The sequence below is a fragment of the Bos mutus genome, chromosome 3 (assembly GCF_027580195.1).
Source record: "Bos mutus isolate GX-2022 chromosome 3, NWIPB_WYAK_1.1, whole genome shotgun sequence".
NCBI lineage: Eukaryota > Metazoa > Chordata > Mammalia > Artiodactyla > Bovidae > Bos > Bos mutus.
The window spans coordinates 26,088,024-26,111,147 of NC_091619.1; the positions used below are offsets into that span (position 1 = coordinate 26,088,024).

The following is a 23,124-nucleotide window of genomic DNA, read 5'->3' on the forward strand; positions in this document are numbered from 1 at the left end:
TAAGCAGAATTTTAATCATTATTAGTGATTTTAAAAAGTGAAAAAGTGAAAGTCACTCAGTCATGTTTGACTCTTTGTGACCCCATGGACCATATATAGTCCATGGAATTCTCTAGGCCAGAATACTGGAGTGTGTAGCCTTTCCCTTCCCCAGGGGATCTTTCCAACCCAGGGATTGAATCCAGGTCTCCTACATTGTGGGCAGATTCTTTACCAGCTGAGCCACAAGGGAAGCCCAAGAATACTGGAGTGGGTAGCCTTTCCCTTCTCCAGGGGATCTTCCTGACCCAGGAATCGAACTGGGGTCTCCTGCACTGCAGGCAGATTCTTTACCAACTGAGTTATCAGAGAAGCCCAGTAATTTAAAAATTAGTTTACAAAATAATAAATGTAGAATTTCCCAGGTAACTGAACATCTACCAAGAGAGTGATAGGACATTGCTAAAAAATAAAAAAAGAAGAACATTGCTAACTGGCTATATAAACAAACAGTGGAGGGATTCCCTGGTGGTCCAGTAGTTAAGACTCTTAGCTCCCAATGGGGGGAGCATGGGTTCGATCCCTGGTTGGGGAACTAAGATCCCACATGCTGTGTGTCCAATAAATAAAATAAAACAATATTTAAAAAATTAAAAAAAACAGTGGAATATATATATATAATATATAATGCAATGGAATATAGATTTCCTTTTATATTGCACAAACAGGACTACAAACAGCAAACACTACACGTACCGTTTGCTACTAAGCATTTCTGTTTAACGGGCTTTCCAGGTGGCGTAGTGGTAAAGAATCGCTTGCCTGTGCAGGACATGGGTTCGATCCCCAGGTTGGGAAGATCCCATGTGCACACATTCCTGATAAGTGTAAGTGACCTGGGGTTCACTGAGCACAGTCACTTGGAACCCCCTGGCCTGGCTGACCCTTAGTGCGCTCACTTGCACACTCCTTCTGTCTCTGGATGCAGGCTGACAGTGTGTGGATGGATATTCCCGATGATGATGACCTGCCCACAGCTGAGGAGCTGGAGGACTGGATTGAGGATGTGCTTTCTGGGAAGATAAACACTGAGGATGATGACAACGATGATGAGGAGGATGAAGACGACGACGACGATGATGATAACTCTGATGAAGAGGACAATGATGACAGTGATGATGACGATGAATAGCCTCCAACTCCAGATGAGTTTCACGAAGACGAAACCATAGCCACCCACTACCATGCAGACAGCACAAGGCGGAGCACGCAGCCCCGGCCCGCGTCCAGCCAGTTCTTTCCCTTTACCGACATCTCTTTCCCCGCTTCTTTCTCATCAGATGTGCAACTTGGCAAATGCCTTTCTAAATCCAGCAGTCCTGCTTGCTTAGCAAGGACAGTGGGGAATTATTCCCATGTTGGCTGTCTTGATTGTTATGAAAAAGCTTTCGTTCGTTGTCAGATCATCAGTGGCCATGGCAGTGCCCGAATCTGGTTGTCTAGAGAGAGCAATCCCCTAACACCTCGATTCAAGTTTACTCGTTTGACTATGATAGTAGCAGAATGGACAGCTTGCTAAGTCACAAGCACAGCGTGACCTTACAACAGAGCCCAGGGAAGACACACAATCCATTTAGCCCCTGTGCTTAGAATATTAGTTAGGATCCCTCCTCAAGCCGAGAATATCCCTTTTAGGGAAGGCTCAGTCTTGGAAATAAGTTTTGTAAATCAGCTTCTTTTGGTTCTATTAAACTTATTATTTTAGGTGTAGGTCCGACCATTATGAACTCAGATCCAAGGCTTTGGATGGCTATTGAGAGGTTCTGAAAAACATGCTTACTGATTGTCACCATCATTTCTAGTATATTAGGCTATTGGGATGGGAGGTTGATTTGTTCTCTGAACTTCCCTGTAGATGACCTTCGTACATATACACACAGGGGTTGGGGGAGCTAGAAGGATTAAATGTTTTTAATTCTTTCTGATGTCTTTAGGTCTCTGATTGGGTCAGCTGGTGTCCTAGCTTGAGCTGGGATCCTGATATCCTTCCGTCTTGTCGCTGCTATTCAGCCTTCCCATTCAGAGTCCAAGTTGGTTTTTCCAGAGGGCGATTCCCTCTCCATTGATCAGTGCTCCCACAGGTGAACAGGACAACAGTCATTAGGATTCATAACGATGCTCTGGGGCACTGAAAAAATCCCCACGTGCCTTTCAAACTATCTAGAAGTTATATTGTGTTCTGTAGTTTTAGCATTGGGTGTGCATTCTAATGTTCTAATTTATTTTCTCAGTCTTTTAACACATGGGTAAGACACTGCAAATTCTTTGAAAATAGGATGATCCTTTTATGGAATAGCAGCTAACTAACTGTCATTAAAGTTTTATTTTGAAAGTACTGAGACTATCTTGAAAATCCTCTCTTGATTTTTTTGTTTTTCTGATCATTCTTTCCTTTCTGGGCTCCTGTTCTTCCTCTCTATTCCTTCTTAGTTTTCCTTTCTCCTCTCTCTTCCTTTGCCTACCCTTTAAATGTCAGTCTTCCACGGTATCTCTCGGCTCTAACATTCTTCCAAGGCAGCTTATCATCCATGCCCATCAGCTAATAACTTCCAAGTCTGGGTCTCTAACCTTGACCTCTCTCCTTGGTTTCAGACTCACTCATTCAGCTGCTGCTGGACATCTTGGTTTGGAACAAGTGCTTCAGACAACATCACAAGGCCAAACTCATTACCCTCTCCCTTAAACCTGTCCTCCCCTTCATGAATCCCAGTTCAAATGATTAATATCAGCATCTGTCCAGTTGCCTGGGTGGTCTGAAGGGGAGCCCTTCCCCTCCGCACCCATGGCATGTTGTGCCTATCCCACATCCTGGCACTTATCATTTAAAGTGTAACATGTATTTGCATGTCTGTTCTTTCATTAAATCCTACGTAGGCTCCTTGAAGACAAGAGATTTATTCACCATTGTATCCCCAACGCTTAGCACTTTGCTCAGCACAACGCAGACACTCATTTATTGAACTGATGGGTGAATGATTATCAGCACTGTTGGATCACAGTGCTTCCAAGGCCTCCTTATTTTTCTCTCTGCCTCACAAAGCAAGGCAGACCCTTCTCAAGCTGGGCCATGTAGCTATCCAGAGAGACTCAAATAAGCTCTGGGAGAGATGAATTTATACAGTGATCTTTGAAGCTAATCTTTCAAATAGCCAAGAAATGTGTTCTGTCATCAGAGTGGTTTATTTCCCACCCCAGGAAAATTCCCTGGTTCTCAGAAGCCTGACTAATAATATGCATTAAGTTTAAATCATGACATGCTGCTCCTGTTTTAGAAGCACTGGGTGTTAAGCTAGTACTATCTGTAAGTAATAGCACTGTTTTGTTATTTGTCTAAAACTTTTTCAGCTATTTATTGAATATTTGGTATGTGCTCAGAGCACTATTGGAGAAGGCAATGGCACCCCACTCCAGTACTCTTGCCTGGAAAATCCCATGGGTGGAGGAGCCTGGTAGGCTGCAGTCCATGGGGTCGCTAAGAGTCAGACAGGACTGAGAGACTTCACTTTCACTTTTCACTTCCATGCATTGGAGAAGGAAATGGCAACCCACTCCAGTGTTCTTGCCTGGAGAATCCCAGGGAAGGGGGAGCCTGGTGGGCTGCCATCTAAGGGGTCACACAGAGTCGGACATGACTGAAGTGACTTAGCAGCAGCAGCAGCAGAGCACTATGCTATCTGCTTTTAATGTATTACCCCATTTAATCCTTAAAAAGATCTTATATGAGTTTTGTTATTTTTCCCATTTTAGATGGGAAAACTGAATGAGGCACAGAGGCTTCAAGTAATTTTCCCAGAGTCACACAAATACTTAAAAGGAATGTAAACATAACCCCATTTTTATACTTAAAGATTTAAACTAAATTTAATTCTTTAAATTAAGCAATCAAAAGATTCCATTTCTGTTACTCAGATGGTGTCCCAAGATGGACTCAAGGGAATTTCTTTTAATCCTTTTTGTTGTTTAAGCCAAGATGTCTTTCTCCCTTTCATTCTGGAAGCAAGTAATCAATTTACAGTGCTAGTAATGTTGCCTAATTAGAACTGTGTGATCCGACCATTCTGCTAGGAAAGCAAAAAACAAACAAACAAACAAACATCGTGTTATCAAGAATGAACATTTACATGTATTTCTTTAGAATATCATGTCTAATTGAAATGAGTTTGTCTTTTCTGTAACAAGGTTGTGTACAGTCCAGGCCCTAGCTTGTATCCCCCAGGAAGCCCATTCTATCAATGATGTGACCAGAGGTCATAATCAAATGACTTTTGACCAACACTCCTGGTTTATGTCCTCTCAAGTGCTGGCGGGTCTCGTGGCCTGTCCTCGAACTTCCTGCTCTCACCCGGTCTCCTCAAGTCTGTTCAGTGTCAGAATCATGTCTGAGTTTTAGAAAACACAGATGACTGTCACCAGCCCAGACCTACTGATATACCATCTCCAGAACCAGGGCTGGCCCTCTGCTGGGGACAGATGCAGGTCAACACTGACCGCTGCTCTTCCCACTCCCCCAGTCATCTCATCTGGCCCACAGCATCCAACACCAACTGTCTCTAGCCAGGCTTCTTCTGAGTCCCAAGCCCCTCGCTCCAGCCATCTTCCCTGGACAGCATCACCTCAGACCAACACAGTTTTGGGGCTTTAAGGGGACGCCCTTAAAAGTAGCTCTCTTGAGGCTTCCCTGGTGGTCCAGTGGCTAAGACTCTGAGCTCCCAATGCAGGGGGCCTGGGTTCTATTCCTGGTCAGAGAACCAGATCCTGTATGCCTCAACTAAACCCCAGCACAGTTAAAAAAAAAAAAAAGTAGCTTTCTTTTCCTGAGGTCTGAACCAACTGAGAAATTAGGTCCAAAAGTCAGCAGATTACCACCCTGATTACAGAGAAGCAGTAATTTGGACACTAGAGATTAGGGAAATGGGCTTCCCAGTTTCCTGCCTCCAAGTTCAAGTCATCCAAGGGAATCAGGTGTGCAGAGAGGACCACTGCCCTCAGGGGTCGTGGATGGAGAGGCAGGAGAAATGAACTGGATCCTTTCCCCAACACACACATTAACTTCATCCTAAGAAACATGGACAAATGGCTGCCACCCGCTAACCAGATAACTCACTCCATCTCAGTACAGGAATAAGGGCTGGGCAAAGGGCCAGCAGTGTTTGGGGAAAGTCCTTCACAGAAGCACAGGAATGGGGAAGAGGTATCGCCCTCCGACAATCTCCCAGCCAGAAATCTTTGAGCCATTACACTGTCTCCTATTCCCACATCCAACAGGAAGCAAGCCCTGTCCTCTTCTCTTCACTTGCTCTTACTGTATAATTAAGGCTTTACAGTCTCAGCTGGGTGACAGCAAGGTTCTGACTGCCCTCCCATCTCCAGTCCTGCACACTGCAATCAAAGGCTTTTTGAAAATGAAAACATGATCGTGTCACATACATGCTTAAAATTCTTCATTGTGCTTTAATTGCTCAGTCATGTCTGACTCTTTGTGACCCTGTGGACTGTGGCCTGCCAGTCTCCTCTGTCCATGGGATTTCCCAGGCAAGAATACTGGAATGAATTGCCATTTCCTTCTCCAGGGAATCCTTCCAACCCAGGGATCAAACCCGTGTCTCTTGTGTGTCCTGCATTGCAGGTGGATTCTTTACCCTCTCAGTCATCAGGGAAGTGGTGTTCTATTCCCAACAAGTGTTTAAAAATTTTGTGTTTTTAAAGATTAAAAGGACAAAGAGCAAGTATTGATCAGAAAGTTGTCTGATGGCCAGTTGTGCAGTCTAGGCTGTGGGGCATGAAGTTGGGGAGGAAAAAATGAGGTAGCACCTGTAAAGTTAAAACTCCTTGAAGAGTCTCTCCTCCACAAGAGAAAAGCAAAGTCTGAGTAGAGCTGATGCTGGTGATATCTGGGCTCAGGGATGGAAGAGCACTGGTCTCACTGGGGTGACTGCTGCTGCAAACATAGAGTACTTATCTTGGAATGATGGCATCCAAATGCCCCATTTAGATTATAACATCCAGTTGTTACTTCAGCAGAAGTCAGGTCAGTACCACTGCCAGGGAACTGGGGAGTCAGGACTAGCCTTGTCTTGGGGTTAAAACCAGTTTCCTTTGTAGGACATGGAGGTCTATGCAAACTGTCTCTTGTCAACCTTACCCAGCCTCACTTCTCATGGCACCTCCCAACTGTCTACCCCTCTACTCTGGACATGAGTTTGAGCAAACTCCAGGAGATAGTGAAGGACAGGGAAGCCTGGCATGCTGCAATCCATGGGGGTCTCAAAGAGTTGGACAGGACTTAGTAACTAAACAGCTACTCTCAGAAACTGGCCAAAGCTGCTTGGCTATTTAACACCTCCAAGCCTTGGCTCATGTTCCATCTACCAGAATGCCTGTCCTTCCCCATCTGTGCCTGCCTAGCAAACTCCCATAGAGATACACTCTATGACTCTTCTCCAGTCATGTCCCAGGCAAACTGGCCGCATCCTCTGCTTAGTCCTCACAGCGCCCTGTGGCAGTCTTCTGCAGAACCTGCAACTCTCCCCGCATTAGTCTGAGAGTGATCTTAGGGAGAAGATTTAGGCTGATTCTGTTCTAACCTCAGGGTCTAAGTTCTGTGTGGTACTTAATAAATCGTGTTTGACTAAATACTCTGCTAAACCCTATACAAAGCTAATTTAACAGCTATTAGTACCATTAAGAATGTGCTACTGATTCCTGAAAGTCAGTCTCATTCCAAGTTTTTGGCAACAGTGTCATCTGCTCAGATTTGCTTAGGGTAGACAACTGCTGAAGAAATAGGAACACTATCTCCTTGGCTCAGTAAGATTTCCAATGGGGGATATTCTCTTCCCTTGGGTTAGCAAAGTCTCCCAGGAATATACTCATCATGGTGGGAAGCAAAGCAGTGTGGGGATGACAGCAGAAATCCCAGGCTCCATTCTCTGAAAATGGGATAACCACAGCCACCTAAATATCAAATGCATTTAATATATTCACAGACCCAAATGGTAGAGAGACGAATTAAAGACCTCTTTCAAGTTAACCTGGTATTGTATCAATCTGGACTCTTTAGAGCAGTGATGACTAGAATTCTTAATGTCAGCCCTAAAGCCTGACATTAAGGCTGACATAAAAATGCCAATAATTCCCCTTACAATAGTCATAAATGATTAGGTTACACCTTGTAGTCTTAGTATCGAGTGTGTGCCATGTTCCCATTCATTCATTCACTCATTGCAATATTCAGTCAATGGACCCTTAAAACTGATTACCACATGCAGATCACAGGAGGCAAAACTGAGTGGGTAAGATGGGAGAGCTGAGCAAGGAGCCAGAAAAGGAAAAATGTTTAAAGCCCCATGTCAGTTCTACAAATGCATCATCATTTTGTCTAAAACTACATGAATTCTCAGAACTGCAGAAACACATTCAGGTGTAAATACAGAGAACATAAACACGGTTTTGATTTTCCATGTCAACATTAGCCTGTATAACTAGAAGACGCTACACGACACAGGGCATTACCAAGTCTCTCTGGTGCAGGGGTGCTCCCCAGACCCACACACTACTCCTGGACCTTGTCTTTGGTATTGGGAAAGCTTGCAGTGGCTGCAGCTGGTCCCATCCTGATAATCCTTTCTCCACTTCCATAATCTTATGGTTTGTCACCTAACATCCTCAAAACTCTTCCAAAATTCTGTTATCTTTATCATGGGCAATGAAAGAAAAAGAGTCTTTGGTTTATGTTTGTTACACACTTTTAATCTTTTCTTGAGTAGGTTTTGCTTGTGTAGGTGTAAATTGTGTCCATCTTGGCTGATGGCACAGAGAGACAGAGTTTATCAATAATCTATACAATGAGTATCTTCACATCAATTGCTTAGTCTGATCTTTGTCCATGCAACAGGTAAGAATTTGATTGTGTGCTATAGGTACTCAGTACTAAGGATAGCTGAGTGTAGCAGAAGGCAAGCTCCAATACTTCTTTGTCAAATAATCAAGTTTCCTTTAAGTAGACCTACTGAAAATAAGTCAATAATTTAAACTGAATTAGCAAGCCACTCACAAAAACAATCTAACATTCACCTTTCTACAAATCCAGGGTCTGACATTTTCCTCCCTCCTTACCTGACTTGAAGATCTTTTTTCACTTGCTGATTTACTCAAAAGCCTGTCTCACCTCCAAGTTTTAGAACCTAAGAATTTAATTTTCAGTACTCTATTCATTTAAAACATTCTCTTGACCATAAAATGATTGCAACCTATAGTTCTCCTTACAATGACAATTCCACTTTCCCATTCAATCTATCATTACGTTGTCTTGGTTTTCAGAGACACTTGACAGGTTATATTTAAAAGGGTATCAAAAGTATTTCAAGAGTAAAAATGTTCCCGAAAAAAGTAGAAAACAAAATCAAGATTACCAAAGAGCAAGTAGGGTGAGGGATAAATCAGGAGTTTGAGATTAACATATATACAGTACTATATATAAAACAAGGACCTGCTGTGCAGCACGGGAAACTATACTCAATATTTTGTAATAACCTATAAGGGAAAAGAACCTGAAAAATATATATGTAGGTATGTATAACTGAATCATTTTGCTGTACACCTGAAACAAACACATTATAAATCAACTATATCTCAATAAATAAATAAACTTTTTAGATTGAAGAAATCACATTAAAAAAAAAGTAACAAAATGTAATTTGGGATTTCAGTTTATTTTCCAAGTTTTACAGTATAAAAAATGTAACATGTAAAATGTTTTACAGTTCATTGGAACTGGAGACCCAAAAGAGAACAAAATAACTTGGATACCAGGTACACCATGCCCCTTATAAAGACTCTAACTTTGTTACTGATGTTACAATGAGAAGAGGCTTCACAGGGTACACCTTATGAATGTATACAAATGTACTTGGGCAGATGGTTGCTGGTAGTGTAATTCATTCATTCACATATTTGAAACATCTCAATAAAGCCCACCACCCCGTTTATGCAAGAAGTCACACTCAGACTTTGTCATACCTATCTAGTGACTGTGGACTTTGCTAACCAGCCAAACTGCCCCTCCTGCTTACAAAGTGCGGTATTAACTAATAAGAGAGAACACAAAAGACCCCTGGCCACATCTCTGCACAGTTATGGCTCCATCAGATAGAGACAGATGGTTTCCTTACTGAACTCGCTGGACTGATACTGGATTCTAAATCCAGAAATGCAAAGTTCTTTCAACACAAAAGTGATTGTTAAATAAATTTTCCTTGAGTAAGACCCGGTCCCAGTCTCTCTGGTCTTCTCCCTAGCATCTTTGTTGAAGAAGTGGTCATGACAACACAAGTTAATTCACCACTCCAGTGAGCCTGTATCTACCCCTGCCCTCATCTTGGCTGGTGTCCTGTACTCCAGGCAATAGCTGTCATAAACAACTTCTTGAAAATCAAAGTTTGTTAATTATGTCATAATTTAGGAGTCCCAGAGGAGTTTGCTATTTAGCTAAAGCCTACTGTGAATCCATTATAACAATAAGGAATTATTAGCACACTTTGGATTTTTTTTTAGAACGATAATCAATGCTAAATGAATACTCTTATTATTTCTATACCTGTGGGGCACTGGCAAATGAAAAGTGTCAGCCACTTCTTTCCACCTGACCCCTGGACTGGTGATGATGTGTAACTAAGTTCCCTATAACATGAACTGAATTAGACTTGACACCCGCAGATCAGATGTCCAGGTCCTATTACTAATTCCCTGAGCAACAGTCTCTGGTCCCTAGATATGAACCTTTCCCAAGGTGAGGGCTTTTGGGGGTTTAAATACTCCTAAAGGATGACCTCCTTCAGAGTGAAAGTTCATGTCTACAAGGGAAAACTCAGATAAGAACAAGCAAATATAAAACCAGACACTGTATATTCAACTATTTTTATCCAAACATTATTTCAGTGCCAAAAGAAGTGCCAAAGACACTCAAGATAAAATCCTGGGGGTTGGTCACATTTGTCCCCAGGGCTTACGATAAGAGCGTTTTTATCCCACCAAAGCAAGGACAAAACACTGATGTTTTCAAGCTGAGAGACATATCAATTGTAGATTCCCGGTGCCATACTGGGAGTAACATTTGATTGCACTGCTTCAGGTATCAGAAATCTGCAGTTGTGCTGGAGTGCTCTAAAACAGCTCATTGAAGAGGTTTATGTTTCAGGTGATACAAAACAAATTGGGTTATCTAAGGAGAAATGGGACAGGCCTGGTAAAAGGGACACAGAGTACTAAAATCTACTTTTAGTCAGTAGTTTTACATTTTCTACCTACCCTTTGAAAATGTCGTGCTCTTTCCTAGTAAGTATTGGGTTGGTCAGAAAGTTCCTTCGGGCTTTTCTATACCCTCTTATGGCAAAGTCTGAGCAAACTTTTTAGTCAACCTAATAGCAAAGCTGAGAGGTGCGTCATCTTTCCCTTCCTATCCTCCACCGAGAGCAAACAGCAGGCAAGAAGAAGGTAGTTTATGCGCAACAGAAACCTCAAGACAGTGGAAGAGACACAAACGGTGTGTTCAGACCCCTGGTCTAGGTCTCTTGATTAAAACTCTCGAGGACAAATGTGGGGGAAAGTAGTGTGATGGAAGCGCTTGCTGAGAATAAGGAAGTCAGGCATGGAGGCCAGGGGCTCCAGTCCCAAACCTCCCTCGGCTGGGGCTGTAGGCAGTCCCTTCCCACCTCAACGGGGGCGGGCTGGGGGGGCGCTGTTGGGGTACAAGGTTGACAAAGCACCAGGAAGAGGCCTCCTCAGGTCAGGAGGAGGCCAGGTCAGCCCCAGCACACCTCCCCAAGCCAGCAGGTGGGACTGGAAGGGTGGGAGGGGCAAAACCCAAAGTGACTGCCAGGAACAATAGCACCCAAGTTCTACAGCAAGTGTCGCACTGGCAGGGCTGGTTTTCCTAGAGGAAGGGGAATTTTCAACTTCTTTCCATCAAAAGTCCCAAGGAAATCTGCCAGTGCCACAGGGCAGCTTTCCTGGAGCCATAGTCTGGGTACAAACCCAAAGTCAAAGAGAAGCGATTCCATCTCCAATGAACACCCCCTCCCCAGGTTCTGATTCAAGGTTAAGTGCCCTCTGGTTCTCTCTCCTCCACATCCAGAAAATGCCAAATTATATAGGTAATATCTCAAGGTACAGTGACCATGGGATTGGAGTCAAACATTAGATGGGAAATTTCATTTATTAGCTGTGAGATTTTAGGCACATTCTTCTCTCTCTGATCATCCTGGTTCTCACCTGTAAAAATCAGAGATAACCCCTGATTTAAAGGAATTCACCTTCGAGGACAGCATCTAACATAACAATAGCTGATAAACACACCCTATTACCCTTCTCTTCCTTCTTTGACCCAAATATGTTTTCTCAAAAATGTGATCCAAAATCTAACATTCTGGGCATCCACTTGATTAAAGCTCAATAAAGTAGTGTCTATGGCTCCTAATACCATTCAAAAACTGTGCTCTGGGCTTAGGAAAACAACTCATATTTCATTTACAATGGATTATGACCATAAGGTTACACAGGAGTAAATTCATGGTAGTGATTTTTTTTTTTTTTGGTAAAACAAGATCTATAAAGTACAAACCCTACCCAGAAATAAATCACTTAACAACTGCAGGGTCTCTGCTGGACTATTTAAATATTATGGCACCATTTCTGTGCTTTTAGTCATAAACTTTTTTTAAATGAAGTTCAATTTTTAAGTTAGATCAAGAAATCTACGGTAAGGCTTCCAGGGTAGTGAAGTTGGAGCAGTTGCTTATCATGGAGCTAGACTTTTCTTTCTTTCTGTTTTCAGGTCATAGGGTCCAGAGGCAAGAAAGAGTCTAATGGACTTGCCTGGAGGGCAGCGGTGCTCTAGAAGACCTCACTGTGCTAAAGTCATTTACTCCTGGGGAGAAGCCAGTGTAACCGAGGCAAAGGAGCGAAGGAAGGGAGGGAGAAGTAACTGGCTTTAGAGTAACCTCCCAGAAGATGGGTGTTGTTAGGAAATCTCTCAAACACAGGGCCTATGTAGAAACACGGACTTTCACACACTCATCCATATAAACCCATCCACAAGTTATCTGCTGAGATACACACCAGTCTTGCTACAGATAGCACAGATGATCAGATGGCTAACATAAACATGCCGTCCATCTGTTGGTAGTTACACTCAAGAGAAATGCTCACATATATTGCAACACACAGCCACAAACAACTATGCATCCTTACACAGCAGGGTTCCCGTAGATGAGGGTAAACCAAGGACCCGATTTTGCTGATTTCACTGAGTGACTGCAACAGGCACTCTCCCGGGGGGGGGGGGTCGTCCGTTTCTGTCAGCCTAATAGGCTCATGGCTTTCCAGGGTTACAGCCTCATCTAAATACAGGCGGCTGTAAAGCAACCAGGAGACAAGAGAATGAGAGCACTCAGCTACCACCACCTATGGTGAGGAACGGGGCACATCTCCCACGCTGGACATACACCCACACAGCCACGATCTCCCCACTGCAAAGGAGGTCCGAGCCCTGGCAGTGAGCAGCAGCACAACACACACACGTGCCAGGGCCACCTCCTCTATCCTTTGGCCGGACAGAATTTGTCCTGTCCACAGATTTGAAAAGGAGAGAGAGGGAGATGGTGATAGTTGGACAATAAAACGGAACAAGCATTTTCTCTAGGGCTTACTTTATAAACTTTAGCAAAAGTATTACACACTTTGACTTAGCTGATGATGCAAAGGATGAATCAATCACAAAACCTAGAAATCCCTTCCACCTCTAGGAATGCAGTTCAGTTCATGGACAATTAAAAGTTGGCATTATCTTCAACAGTACCCACTTAAAAACAGAAATTAGATATCTACTGGTTAAAACATCAGGAGGGAAGAGAGCGACCTCAGACACACACTCCTCATTAAGTTTTTCTACTTACTGTTTAATGTTCACATTTTAATAACTTAGGTTCACTATAGAAAATCTATAAACATTTAAGGCAAAAAAATTCTGTCTCCCCAGTGTGGATTTATCTAATCCTACTAGCACAGTTAACCCCTTTTAAAAAGTATAGCCGACTGGCTCCAAGAACTGAAATAGAAATGCATTGTGTTCAGCTGTGTGATACAGTTTTTCTGAAACCTTAAAATTTTTTAAATGGCATCTACATTGTTCCCACTGCACCAGTAACTCAAGCTATTAAGAGTTTGCAAGTGCAAAGGCTTGATACAAAGATCCTGCATTTTATTATGTTATTCTTTCAAAAAGGACTCAATACAAAGTCAGCATTAAAAAAATCAATACTCAATTTAAAATAAAAACAGTAATTTCAGAAAGTCTGACATTCTCCTATGCAAACACTGGGAGAGAGACAAAGGGGTGGAAAGAGAAAAAAAAAATTCCTTAATTTAAACCTTTCTTCACCCTGCTGGGAAGGCAGGCACCCAAACCATGACTCCAACTTAACCCCTTCTGGACTGGTAATTGAAGACAGGGTTGGAAGGAGTTTTATGGAACGCTGATGGATAGTGTCACTATTAACCATATGAATATACATGTATGGCACTTCTATTGCTGGGTTCCTGATGCAGCAGCCTCTGATACGTTTAGTCTGAGACAGTATAACCTTTATGTCGCCAAAGTCTCATTGTACATTCACCATCCCTTGCCCAGTCTCCCAAAATAGATTCCTGAGAAAGACATCATCATAAGGAATGTCCAGTTTGAAGGGGACCTAAAGGCAAAACTAAGAAGAAGAAAAGCACCATGGTTACATGGTAAGTGTTTTTCATAAACCAAAACCATGCAATTAAATAGGACATCTTGGCTCCACTCCATACCGACCAGTTTTTCCTCCTTTTCCGACACATCTTCCTTCTGACCTGAAGGCTGTGGATTCAAGACGGCTGTTTACTTTTTCAGATACAGGTGTGTGACAAACAGCCAAAGCCAAGTTTGGTTTAAGACAATAATAACAAACACTGCACCCCTCCTGGAATGAATACACCAGTCAGAATACGTGGAAACACCTATGAGAAGAGCATTGGACAGCGTTGTCCTTGGCTAAAGAAAGGTGACTGGTTAGCCTGACCACCAGGGAAAAGCAGGAGTGAGTATTTGGCAAAAGTTTGTTGTGGATACTGGAAGGTAGGTGGAGGAACTGAAGACTGCTGCAGGGCTCTGCCTCAGGGCGAGCCTTGAATATGGCCCAGCTGCTCCCCCAGGCCTGGGAAAGCCCCCAGAAACCAGCTGTATCTAAGAACAGACCAGGCAGGCATCGTTTGAACCCTAAGATCGTCTCCCTACTTTCCTTTCCCCGAATGCTGGATCCTGCCTATTCCCTCTCCACACTCGACTACCAACAACAAGTAATTTAGCACCAGGGCCTAAATCAGCCCCTTCCCAGGTAGTAAGGGGCAGAGGCAATGAGCACACAGTGACGGTGGTCAGAAGTCAGGGACTGGACGCTGCAGCTGTCCCCTGGCCAGGCAGCTTGCTATGGAGCTTTGTGAGGACATATCTCCTGGGAAATAGAGGCTCCGAGCCAAACGTGCCAGCCCCAGAGTCACAGTGTGGGTCTCTTCCTGGTGGGTGTGGAGCAGCTGGAGGAGGACCGGGAGGGGAGGGGCTCCCGCCACAGCCTAAAGGGAACACCCTAGCTGGCATGCTCTCCCTGGGACCTGCCTGGTGGGCACACCACCCTTTCCTACACAAACAAACAATCCATGGGGCGGACCCGAGGCTGTGCATGGAGCCCCAGGGCACACGTGAACAGCCAGGTCCCCTGTGGCTCTGGAGACTGGGCTCCTGGCCAGGCCTGCCGGCCAGGATGGAGAGAGGGCAGGTGGGCCATCACAGGGTTAAGAAAGGGCTACCTGCTCAAGCTGGTAGGCAAGCAGGTCAGAACTAGGGCAGGCAAATTCTCTCTTTGGGAAACAAAAAATCATGAAGAGCTGTAAACTGACAGTGCACGCTTGTCATTTTGATCCTTCTCTGCAGAACCTAAGGCAACAGAGAACGGAGACGAAGGCAGGCATTTCACCAACAGCCCATGGCTCCCGTGGTGCTGGACGTTTACACACACAAACACGTGTGGACAGGTCCTGTCGGGTTCCCTGAAACAGGATGAAGATGTGTGCCCTACAGGCCCAGGAGTGGGACGGCCGGAAGCCAGGGCAGGGCCGGGTGCTGGACGAGAGGCAGGGGCGAGTCGTAAGGCAGGGTTCCTGAGAACCTCCAGCTCTGCTTTGGTTTGCAGCTGTCACAGAAAACGCCAGGGAACCGCTTCTGGAGACGGCCCATCCCCAAGTCAGATGTCATCAGTCACTTTCTTCCAGGATGGCCATCTTCTGCTTCCTTCCAAATAAAGTGCAGATGGTCAAAGGACCCTGGTTTCTCATGTGCCAGCTCAGTCAGCCATGAAGAATAATAAAAACAAAGATGCCCCTCTGGTATACATATATCTCTCTATATATATTCTTTCTTTTTTTAATAAAACCACAAATATAGAACTTTTAAACCGACGTCTCGGACTGCAAGCGAAGGACAAATTTGTGAGATTTGGGGTCTATGAACTCTTCCGAGAGCATGATGAACGGAATTTTCTTCACATTGACGACGAGGCTGAAGTCCAAGCATTTAAGGACAAAAACGAGTCCATCCCGTAGCCCGTTGGTCACAGCCTCGTCGCTGACGAGCCGCCACTGCGTGGAGAGCCAGCGCTCCCGGTCGTACTGCAGTGTGGGGCCAGCGCTGAGGTACCGTTCGAGGAAGGCCTGTAAGGACAGCAGAGATGCTGTTAGGGAGGGAATGCCCACTCCAGGTGGCACTGCCAGGCTCCCAGTCATGGGGGGAAAACATCCTCCCAACAGACCGGGACAGCCCGGCTGATTATATACCAATTCCATCAGACCTGCACAACAGAGTCCTTTGCTAGGGGGAGAAGGCTTCCTGACTTTCTCACTCTCCAGCCACGGGGTGCAGACAGTGGTAAGCACAAGTGCGAGGAAGGTGGGGTGGCTGGTACCCACGTAAGCTGTGGCTAAGGCACCAGCCCCATCCAAGGGCCCGGGCCCCATGGCATATGCCTCGGCCTGTACCTGTTCATAGGTTGGTCTCCTCCCATCCTGAGAGCTCCTCGGGGCAGGTGCCAGGCACAGAGAAGCATTCTGGCAGTGTGAGTGGAAGAAATACAGGGATGTACCTGCTCACACAAAAATGCATGCTCTGCATTCACTGCTATGTGCCTTTGGACACGCCGTTTAACCTCTGTGTGAGTGGAGCAGATGGCAGCAGTAATGCACAGAACGGCTGTGAGGACCAAGTGGTTAACCTGAACCATCTCACGGTGCAAGATCAGGATGGTTATTTGATTTTGGATGAAGTATGCATGTGGTAATCCAAGGGCTGGCCAGGTCCCACGTCCACCTCCCCGCCCAAGCCCGAGGCTCCAGGAGCGCTGAGCTCCACGGGTGGGATAGTCCCCTTGACATCTGCCGTTCCTCCTGCTGAATGTCGTCCTTCAGAAAATTCCTCCTGGCTCTTTAAATTTTCTCAAACTGCTCGCTGAGCCTCTCAGAGAGGTGAATATGTCCTCCTGTAAGTGCCTATAATCATGGGCATGACTCCCTTGTGATATTCTACTTTCTGAACAATTACCGCTGACTGCTTGTCTGAGCCCCTCACTAAACTATCCTCTCCTGGAGGGCAGGAACTATTTTATTTTTTCAATACGAATTTCCCATGTGTCTGGCATATGCTGGAGGCTCGACTGCATGTGTGTTACACCAATAAATATATTGTTTGATCTGTGAGAAAGAAAAATGAACAAACCAGGGATATAGATAGAAAATATTAGGATACATGACTCTGGTCCTAAACAAAGTGGTGTCCTCTTCATCCATACCTTACTGCTGCCAGATACAATATTCCTACCTGTAAGTATATATTCTGAGGCAGAAAGGACAGCTGTGCCTCTACTATAACACACACTCGTATAAAATTAGTTCTCATATGGAAATTCCCCAGCAGTCCAGTGGTTAGGACGTGGTGCTTTCACTGCCCGCCCCTGGTTCAATCCCTGGTTGGAAAACTAAGATCCCACAGGCTGTGCAGCATGGCCAAAAAAAAAAAAAGTTTTTATGAATCATAAGGAAAAGAAACAGAGAAATGAAACTAAGAAGATAACTCATAAAATAGAAATAAGATATGCAAAGATACTCTATCACATTAATAGTTAAAGAAAAGTGAAAGTGTTAGTTGCTCAGTTGTATCTGACTCTTTGCGATCCCATGGACTGTAGCCTGCCAGGCTCCTCTGTCCATGGGATTCTCCAGGCAAGAACACTGAAGTGGATTGCCATGTCCTTCTCCAGGGGATCTTTCCAATCCAGGGATCAAACCCAGGTCTTCTGCATTGCAGGCAGATTCTTTACCATCCTAGCCACCAGGGAAGCCCATAGTTAAAGAAATATGAATTCAAATAGTAAAACAATGTATTTCCCTCCTCTTAGATGCATGCATGCTAAGTCACTTTAGTTGTGTCTGATTCTTTGCAAAACTATGGACTGTAGCCTGTCAGGCTCCACTGTCCATGGGATTCTCCAAGCTAGAATACTGGAGTGGGTTGCCATGCACTCCTCCAGAGCATCATCCCAACCCAGGGATCAAACCCGCATCTCTTACACAGGCAGGTTCTTTACCACTAGCACCAGCTGGGAAGCATCATGCTCTTAGATGAGCATGAGTAAAAAAGAATTATAACACCCAACGCTGTCAAGTGTGTGTGGGGGGATAAACAAATAAACAGTCTCACATCCTATGGGCAGAAATATAAAACAGTAATACCCCTTAGAAGGATAATTTGGCAAGATCTGTACCTTTGATCCAGCTATTCCTCTACTAGATAGTGATCTCTCAGAAATACTTGCATATATGCATGAAAACATATGTAAAAAAAGAGAGATTCATTGCAACATTGTTTAGACACAGGGCTGGCAAACTTTCCTTTAAATGTAAATATTTTTGGCTTCACAAGGCACACACTGTCGTAACTACTCAACTCAGCCGCAGTGGAGAGAAAACAGTGGTACACAATCTGTAAACAAAAGGGTGTGGTTGTGTCCCAATAAAACTCAATTAACGAAAACCACCAACCCCTAGTTTAGACTAACGAAAGATCTTAATCCGAATGTGCATTAGTAGGCCATCCGTTAAACAAACCATGGTATTCAGTGGAACAGGACACAGCTATTAAAGGGAATGAGGGAAATCTGTAATGACAAGAAGAGATGGGGAAGTACTGACAGGGAAAGCCAGCCAAGAACAGCTTTAAGTGAAAAAACCAAGTTTCCAAGCTATACCTATATGGGATGAGATTCCCATTTCCTTTTTTTGTTGTTTTGTTCATTTCTGCTTTAAGCGCACACATACCTGAAAGAATATAAACCCATTCTTTATATTAGTAAGAACTGTCTAGGCGGCAGGGATGAAAACTTCGGATATTACACTTCTCTTTAATGTTTGGATTTTTATATAAAGATTATTAGTTTTAATTTGGAAAAGTATACTTTTTTTTTTTAGTGAGAAAGAAAGCAACCAGTAAACTTAAAAACCTTGAGGAAAAAGGAAAATAACCACTTCCATTCTATGTGGTATGCGCTATCCCTCCGCATAGGCAGACTCACGTGCAACCACAGTGTTCATACATTTTGCATTCTGCTTTTTGTAACTTAATATTCTAATAGATTCGTCCACATTTTAAGAGGCGATATACCATAATTTGTAAGCCACTGTTCTGTTTTTAAGTTATTTCCAGTTTGGAGCTAATAAAGAGTATTTTGCAAAATAATCCACATATACATTAGTGTGTATCGCTGACTGTGCTAAGTCCTTTTCCTAGGAGGGGGATTAGTGAACCAAAGACTATGGAAAATGTTATGGCTTCTTACTGAATATCTCCATATTGCTTTCCTAGGGTTTGATAACATTAGTGACAGTGCAACCAGCAGCTGTATATGTAATGGGGCAATGTATGAAAACAGGTCTTTATACCAATAATATCACTACCAGTGTTACATGCAAACCGTATGCCAAGCTCATTTACTCTTTACCACATGACTTACATGTCGTGCTGCCATATTTAATATAATTCTCATCCAATGATCCTATCAGGTAGATACTATTATTATCTCCATTTTATAAAAGAGGGAACAAGTGTAGAGTAATTTAGGCAAAGTCACAAACCAATTAGGTGGTGGAGTCACAATCTGAATCCACTTGTTTGAAGAGGTCATTGGCAAACACTTTATTCTGCCTCCTTGGCCACGGCTCTCTATTAGACACATGGCTGTTTTTGCATCATCCCCAAAAGCGTGCTCATGTCATAATGGTCCAGAAGATCACTTAGAAAACTAACCCCCCAACAGCCAAAACACCAAAGTGAGAGTATGGTTTCTACCCCTGATGATAATGGCTATTTGGTCCTTACATTATGACAGATGCTGTTTTATGCACTTCACAGGAATGAACTCTTTTAGTTCTCACAGCAACCCCATGAGGTAGACATTAGTATTATCCCCAACTTACAGACTGGGAAACTGAGGCACAGAGCCATTAAGCTCTTGGCCCAAGGTTTCCCACTAGTTGAGGGAGGTGCCAGGTTAGAACAAATCAGCTCAGGCCCAAGATACACAGAGTACCCTGAATTACTAAGAGGGCTGTCTCTAAGTGCACGTCTTTCCTCTGCTTGAATCCAGAAGCCTTCAATTCAAAGGCACATTTAAAGAACAACTGTACCTGGGAAGGAGGGTGGGATGTATGGAGAGAGTAACATGAAAACACACATTATTGTATGTAAAACAGACAGCCAATGGGAATTTGCTCTATGACTCAGGGAACTCAAACTGGGACTCTCTAACTACCTGGGTGGGGGGATGGGGAGGGAGGTTTAATAGGGAGGGGACATATGTATGCCTATGGCTGATTCATGTTGATGTTTGGCAGAAACCAACACAATTCTGTAAAGCAATTATCCTTCACTAAGAAATTAATAAATTTTTTAAAAAAGAAATAAAAAAAACCAACTGCACCAAAATAACAAAATAAGCAAGAAACATTAACTCTTATCAGTGGGTGCTTTAGAGAAACCTTTGATTTTATCATTCCTGACAACACCCTAAAATGGGACTTGCAAGCTCGGCACCCAGACGCACCTTTGGGGTCATGCTGTGGGTGATGCAGAAGGCCAGGTGCTGCAGAATGCTCTCCATGCTGTGGTAGTTCTGCTGCCGAGTGGTACGCAGGTATTTCTGCAGAGCCCGGGCCATGGACGGGAAGATGGCTTGGGCAGCCTCCCTGGGGTCCATCACCTCCCCTGGGGCTTTCTGCTGCTCCTCAGCCTGGAGACGCTGGATGTGGATGAAGGCCTCCTCCACTGCGACCACCAGCCTGGAGGCGATGAAACATGGTACTCAGACAGAGTGCGGGGCTTGAGAACAGAGTCACACAGGATGTGGGAGGAGGACTCCTAGTCAGCCGCCAGCTGGCCCAAGGCTCCCGTCCTCAGGCGTCACCCCAGACAATAGCGAGGTGAGGGAAGGGGAAAGGAAGACAAAGGCAAAAGTAATGCGGAATGGGGGCTCCTGGGTGAGGAGGAAGAAGAGTGGACTGCGGAGATGACTCCTAATCTCAATTCTGCCACTAATTTGCTTGGGAGACTCACTACAACAAAGGGTGAGATGAAAAGAGCTTTAAGGCCCCTCAAACTGTGGCTACAAAAGACTCTGCATGCACTGAGGGGTGGCTCATGGTACAGAAGCAGCTTTATGGAGAACTAGAGCTGCATCCTCTCCATCTGGCCGCCCACACCAGCAGCCCCAGGGAACAATGAAGGAAGGCAGCACATACGATGAAAACCATCTTTGTCCACTTCAGCTAAAGTGATCAGCTCTTGAAAACCAGCAAGGGCCTGGGGATAGAGGGCGGGCCAGTTAAAGTGTGGGCAGAAGGCCAGCAGCTTCATCATCAGTTGGGAATTTTTAAGAAATGTAAATTCTTGGGTGGGCCCCACTCTAGACCTACTGGAAAGTAAGTAACCTTTGAGGGTGGGGCCGGAACCTGAGACCTATGTTTTAACAAGTCCTCCTGGTGATGCTTTTGCATACTAAAATTTGAGAAACACTGGAGCGAGATTCCCTCCAAAGGCCCAAGCAGGTTGTGTTTATAAACTGAAATTTCAGTCTGGTTAAAAAAAAACAAAGTCTTAAGAGAACAGACTTTTGATTGCCAAAAGGGAGGGAGGGAGGGAGGGAGGTAGATGAGGGACAGATGGGGAGTTTGAGATTACATGCAAACTATTATATGTAGGATAATAAAGTGTCAGACTTTATTTTTTTGGGCTGCAAAATCACTGCAGATGGTGACTGCAGCCATGAAATTAAAAGACGCTTACTCCTTGGAAGGAAAGTTATGACCAACCTAGATAGAATATACAAAAGCAGAGACATTACTTTGCCAACAAAGGTTCGTCTAGTCAAGGCTATGGTTTTTCCTGTGGTCATGTATGGATGTGAGAGTTGGACTGTGAAGAAAGCTGAGCGCCAAAGAATTGATGCTTTTGAACTGTGGTGTTGGAGAAGACTCTTGAGAGTCCCTTGGAGTGCAAGGAGATCCAACCAGTCCATTCTGAAGGAGATCAACCCTGGGATTTCTTTGGAAGGAATGATGCTAAAGATGAAACTCCAGTACTTTGGCCACCTCATGCAAAGAGTTGACTCATTGGAAAAGACTCTGATGCTGGGAGGGATTGGGGGCAAGAGGAGAAGGGGATGACAGAGGATGAGATGGCTGGATGGCATCACTGACTCGATGGACGTGAGTCTGAGTGAACTCCGGGAGTTGGTGTTGGATAGGGAGGCCTGGCGTGCTGCGATTCATGGGATCACAAAGAGTCAGACACAACTGAGCGACTGAACTGATTATATGTAGGAAGACTTCCCTGTTGGCTCAGAAGATAAAGAATCTGCCTCAGGGCAGGAGACCCAGTTTGATCCCTTGGTTTGTGAAGATTCCCTTGGACTGAACTGAACCTGGAAGAGGGAATGGCAACCCACTCCAGTATTCTGGCCTGGAGAACCCCATGGACAGAGGAGCCTGGCAGGCTACAGTCCATAGGGTCGCAGAGTCAGACATGACTGGAGCGACTTAACACGCATGCACATTATATGTAGGATGGATAAACAACAAGGTCCCATTGAATGGCACAGGAAACTATATTCAAAATCTCATGATAAACCATAACAGAAAAAATACGAAGAAGAATGTCTATGTATGTATAAGAATCACTTTGCTATACAGTAGAAATTAACATGACATTGTAAATCAACTACATTTCAGTAAAATAAATTTAATAAAAAGAGTCGGTGTACATTCAAAAAGAAAGTCTGGTCAGGGTGCTGGTGTGGGGGCTGGGCAGTGTACCTTGCTCTCCGCTTCTTCACCCGCCGCTCATGTTCCGCCTCCTCGTAATACAACTCATTGTGACTCGAGTCCCTGCGCCGAGCAGCTGCGGCGATCATCGCCCGGGACTGACCAGTGGCGTTGTTACTGGGGCCTTTGGGGGAAAGGACGGTGGAGGAAGGACAGTTTTAATGCCTTGGGGTGAGATACAGCAGAAAACAAGTCTACAGGCTGTCAGTACCGTCTGCCCAACCCCTGTGAAGCCCATATACAAATCCCAAAGGTAACCTCCCAGAAAGATGAACATGACCCCTGCTCTGTGCTCAAAATGCTCACAAGAAGAAGGCAGTCTCCTGAAACCCCAATCTGATGAATGGAAATGGAAAAAAAAAAACAAAAACTCCATAGGAGATGAAAAACACTTGACAATTAAAATGCTGACCCATAATAACAGAGTGTGCTGAAGATGTTATTTACCATCTGTCACAGGAAGTTCCAGTTTGGCCATCAGAGCAGCTGGAACATGCATTTCAGCGATGAGACAATGGGAGAGAATGAAAGGGATGGGGAGAAAAGGACAGAGAAAAGAGTCAATGCCCAGAGACACTGACCATGCTC

At 44.3% G+C, this 23,124-nt stretch overlaps 2 protein-coding genes across 4 annotated transcripts in view; one reads left to right on the forward strand and one right to left on the reverse strand.

Moving 5' to 3' along the window:
• The window catches only part of CASQ2 (calsequestrin 2), a 70,890-nt gene extending 68,104 nt beyond the window's left edge, over positions 1-2,786 (forward strand). The window contains exon 11 of the mRNA XM_005899516.2: positions 968-2,786. Coding sequence (XP_005899578.1) covers positions 968-1,171 — 204 coding nt within the window. The 3' untranslated portion in view covers positions 1,172-2,786. The remainder of the gene's footprint in view (positions 1-967) is intronic.
• A 5,941-nt stretch (positions 2,787-8,727) lies between these two features.
• Positions 8,728-23,124, reverse strand: part of VANGL1 (VANGL planar cell polarity protein 1) — a 59,756-nt gene continuing 45,359 nt past the window's right edge. For 2 of the 3 annotated variants that reach the window (XM_070367439.1, XM_070367440.1), the window contains 4 exons: positions 22,984-23,022; positions 22,528-22,660; positions 20,262-20,496; positions 8,728-15,825 (listed from right to left, as the gene is read on the reverse strand). In XM_070367439.1, coding sequence (XP_070223540.1) covers positions 15,565-15,825; positions 20,262-20,496; positions 22,528-22,660; positions 22,984-23,022 — 668 coding nt within the window. In that variant the 3' untranslated portion in view covers positions 8,728-15,564. The remainder of the gene's footprint in view (positions 15,826-20,261; positions 20,497-22,527; positions 22,661-22,983; positions 23,023-23,124) is intronic. The other variant, XM_070367441.1, reaches the window with a different exon arrangement.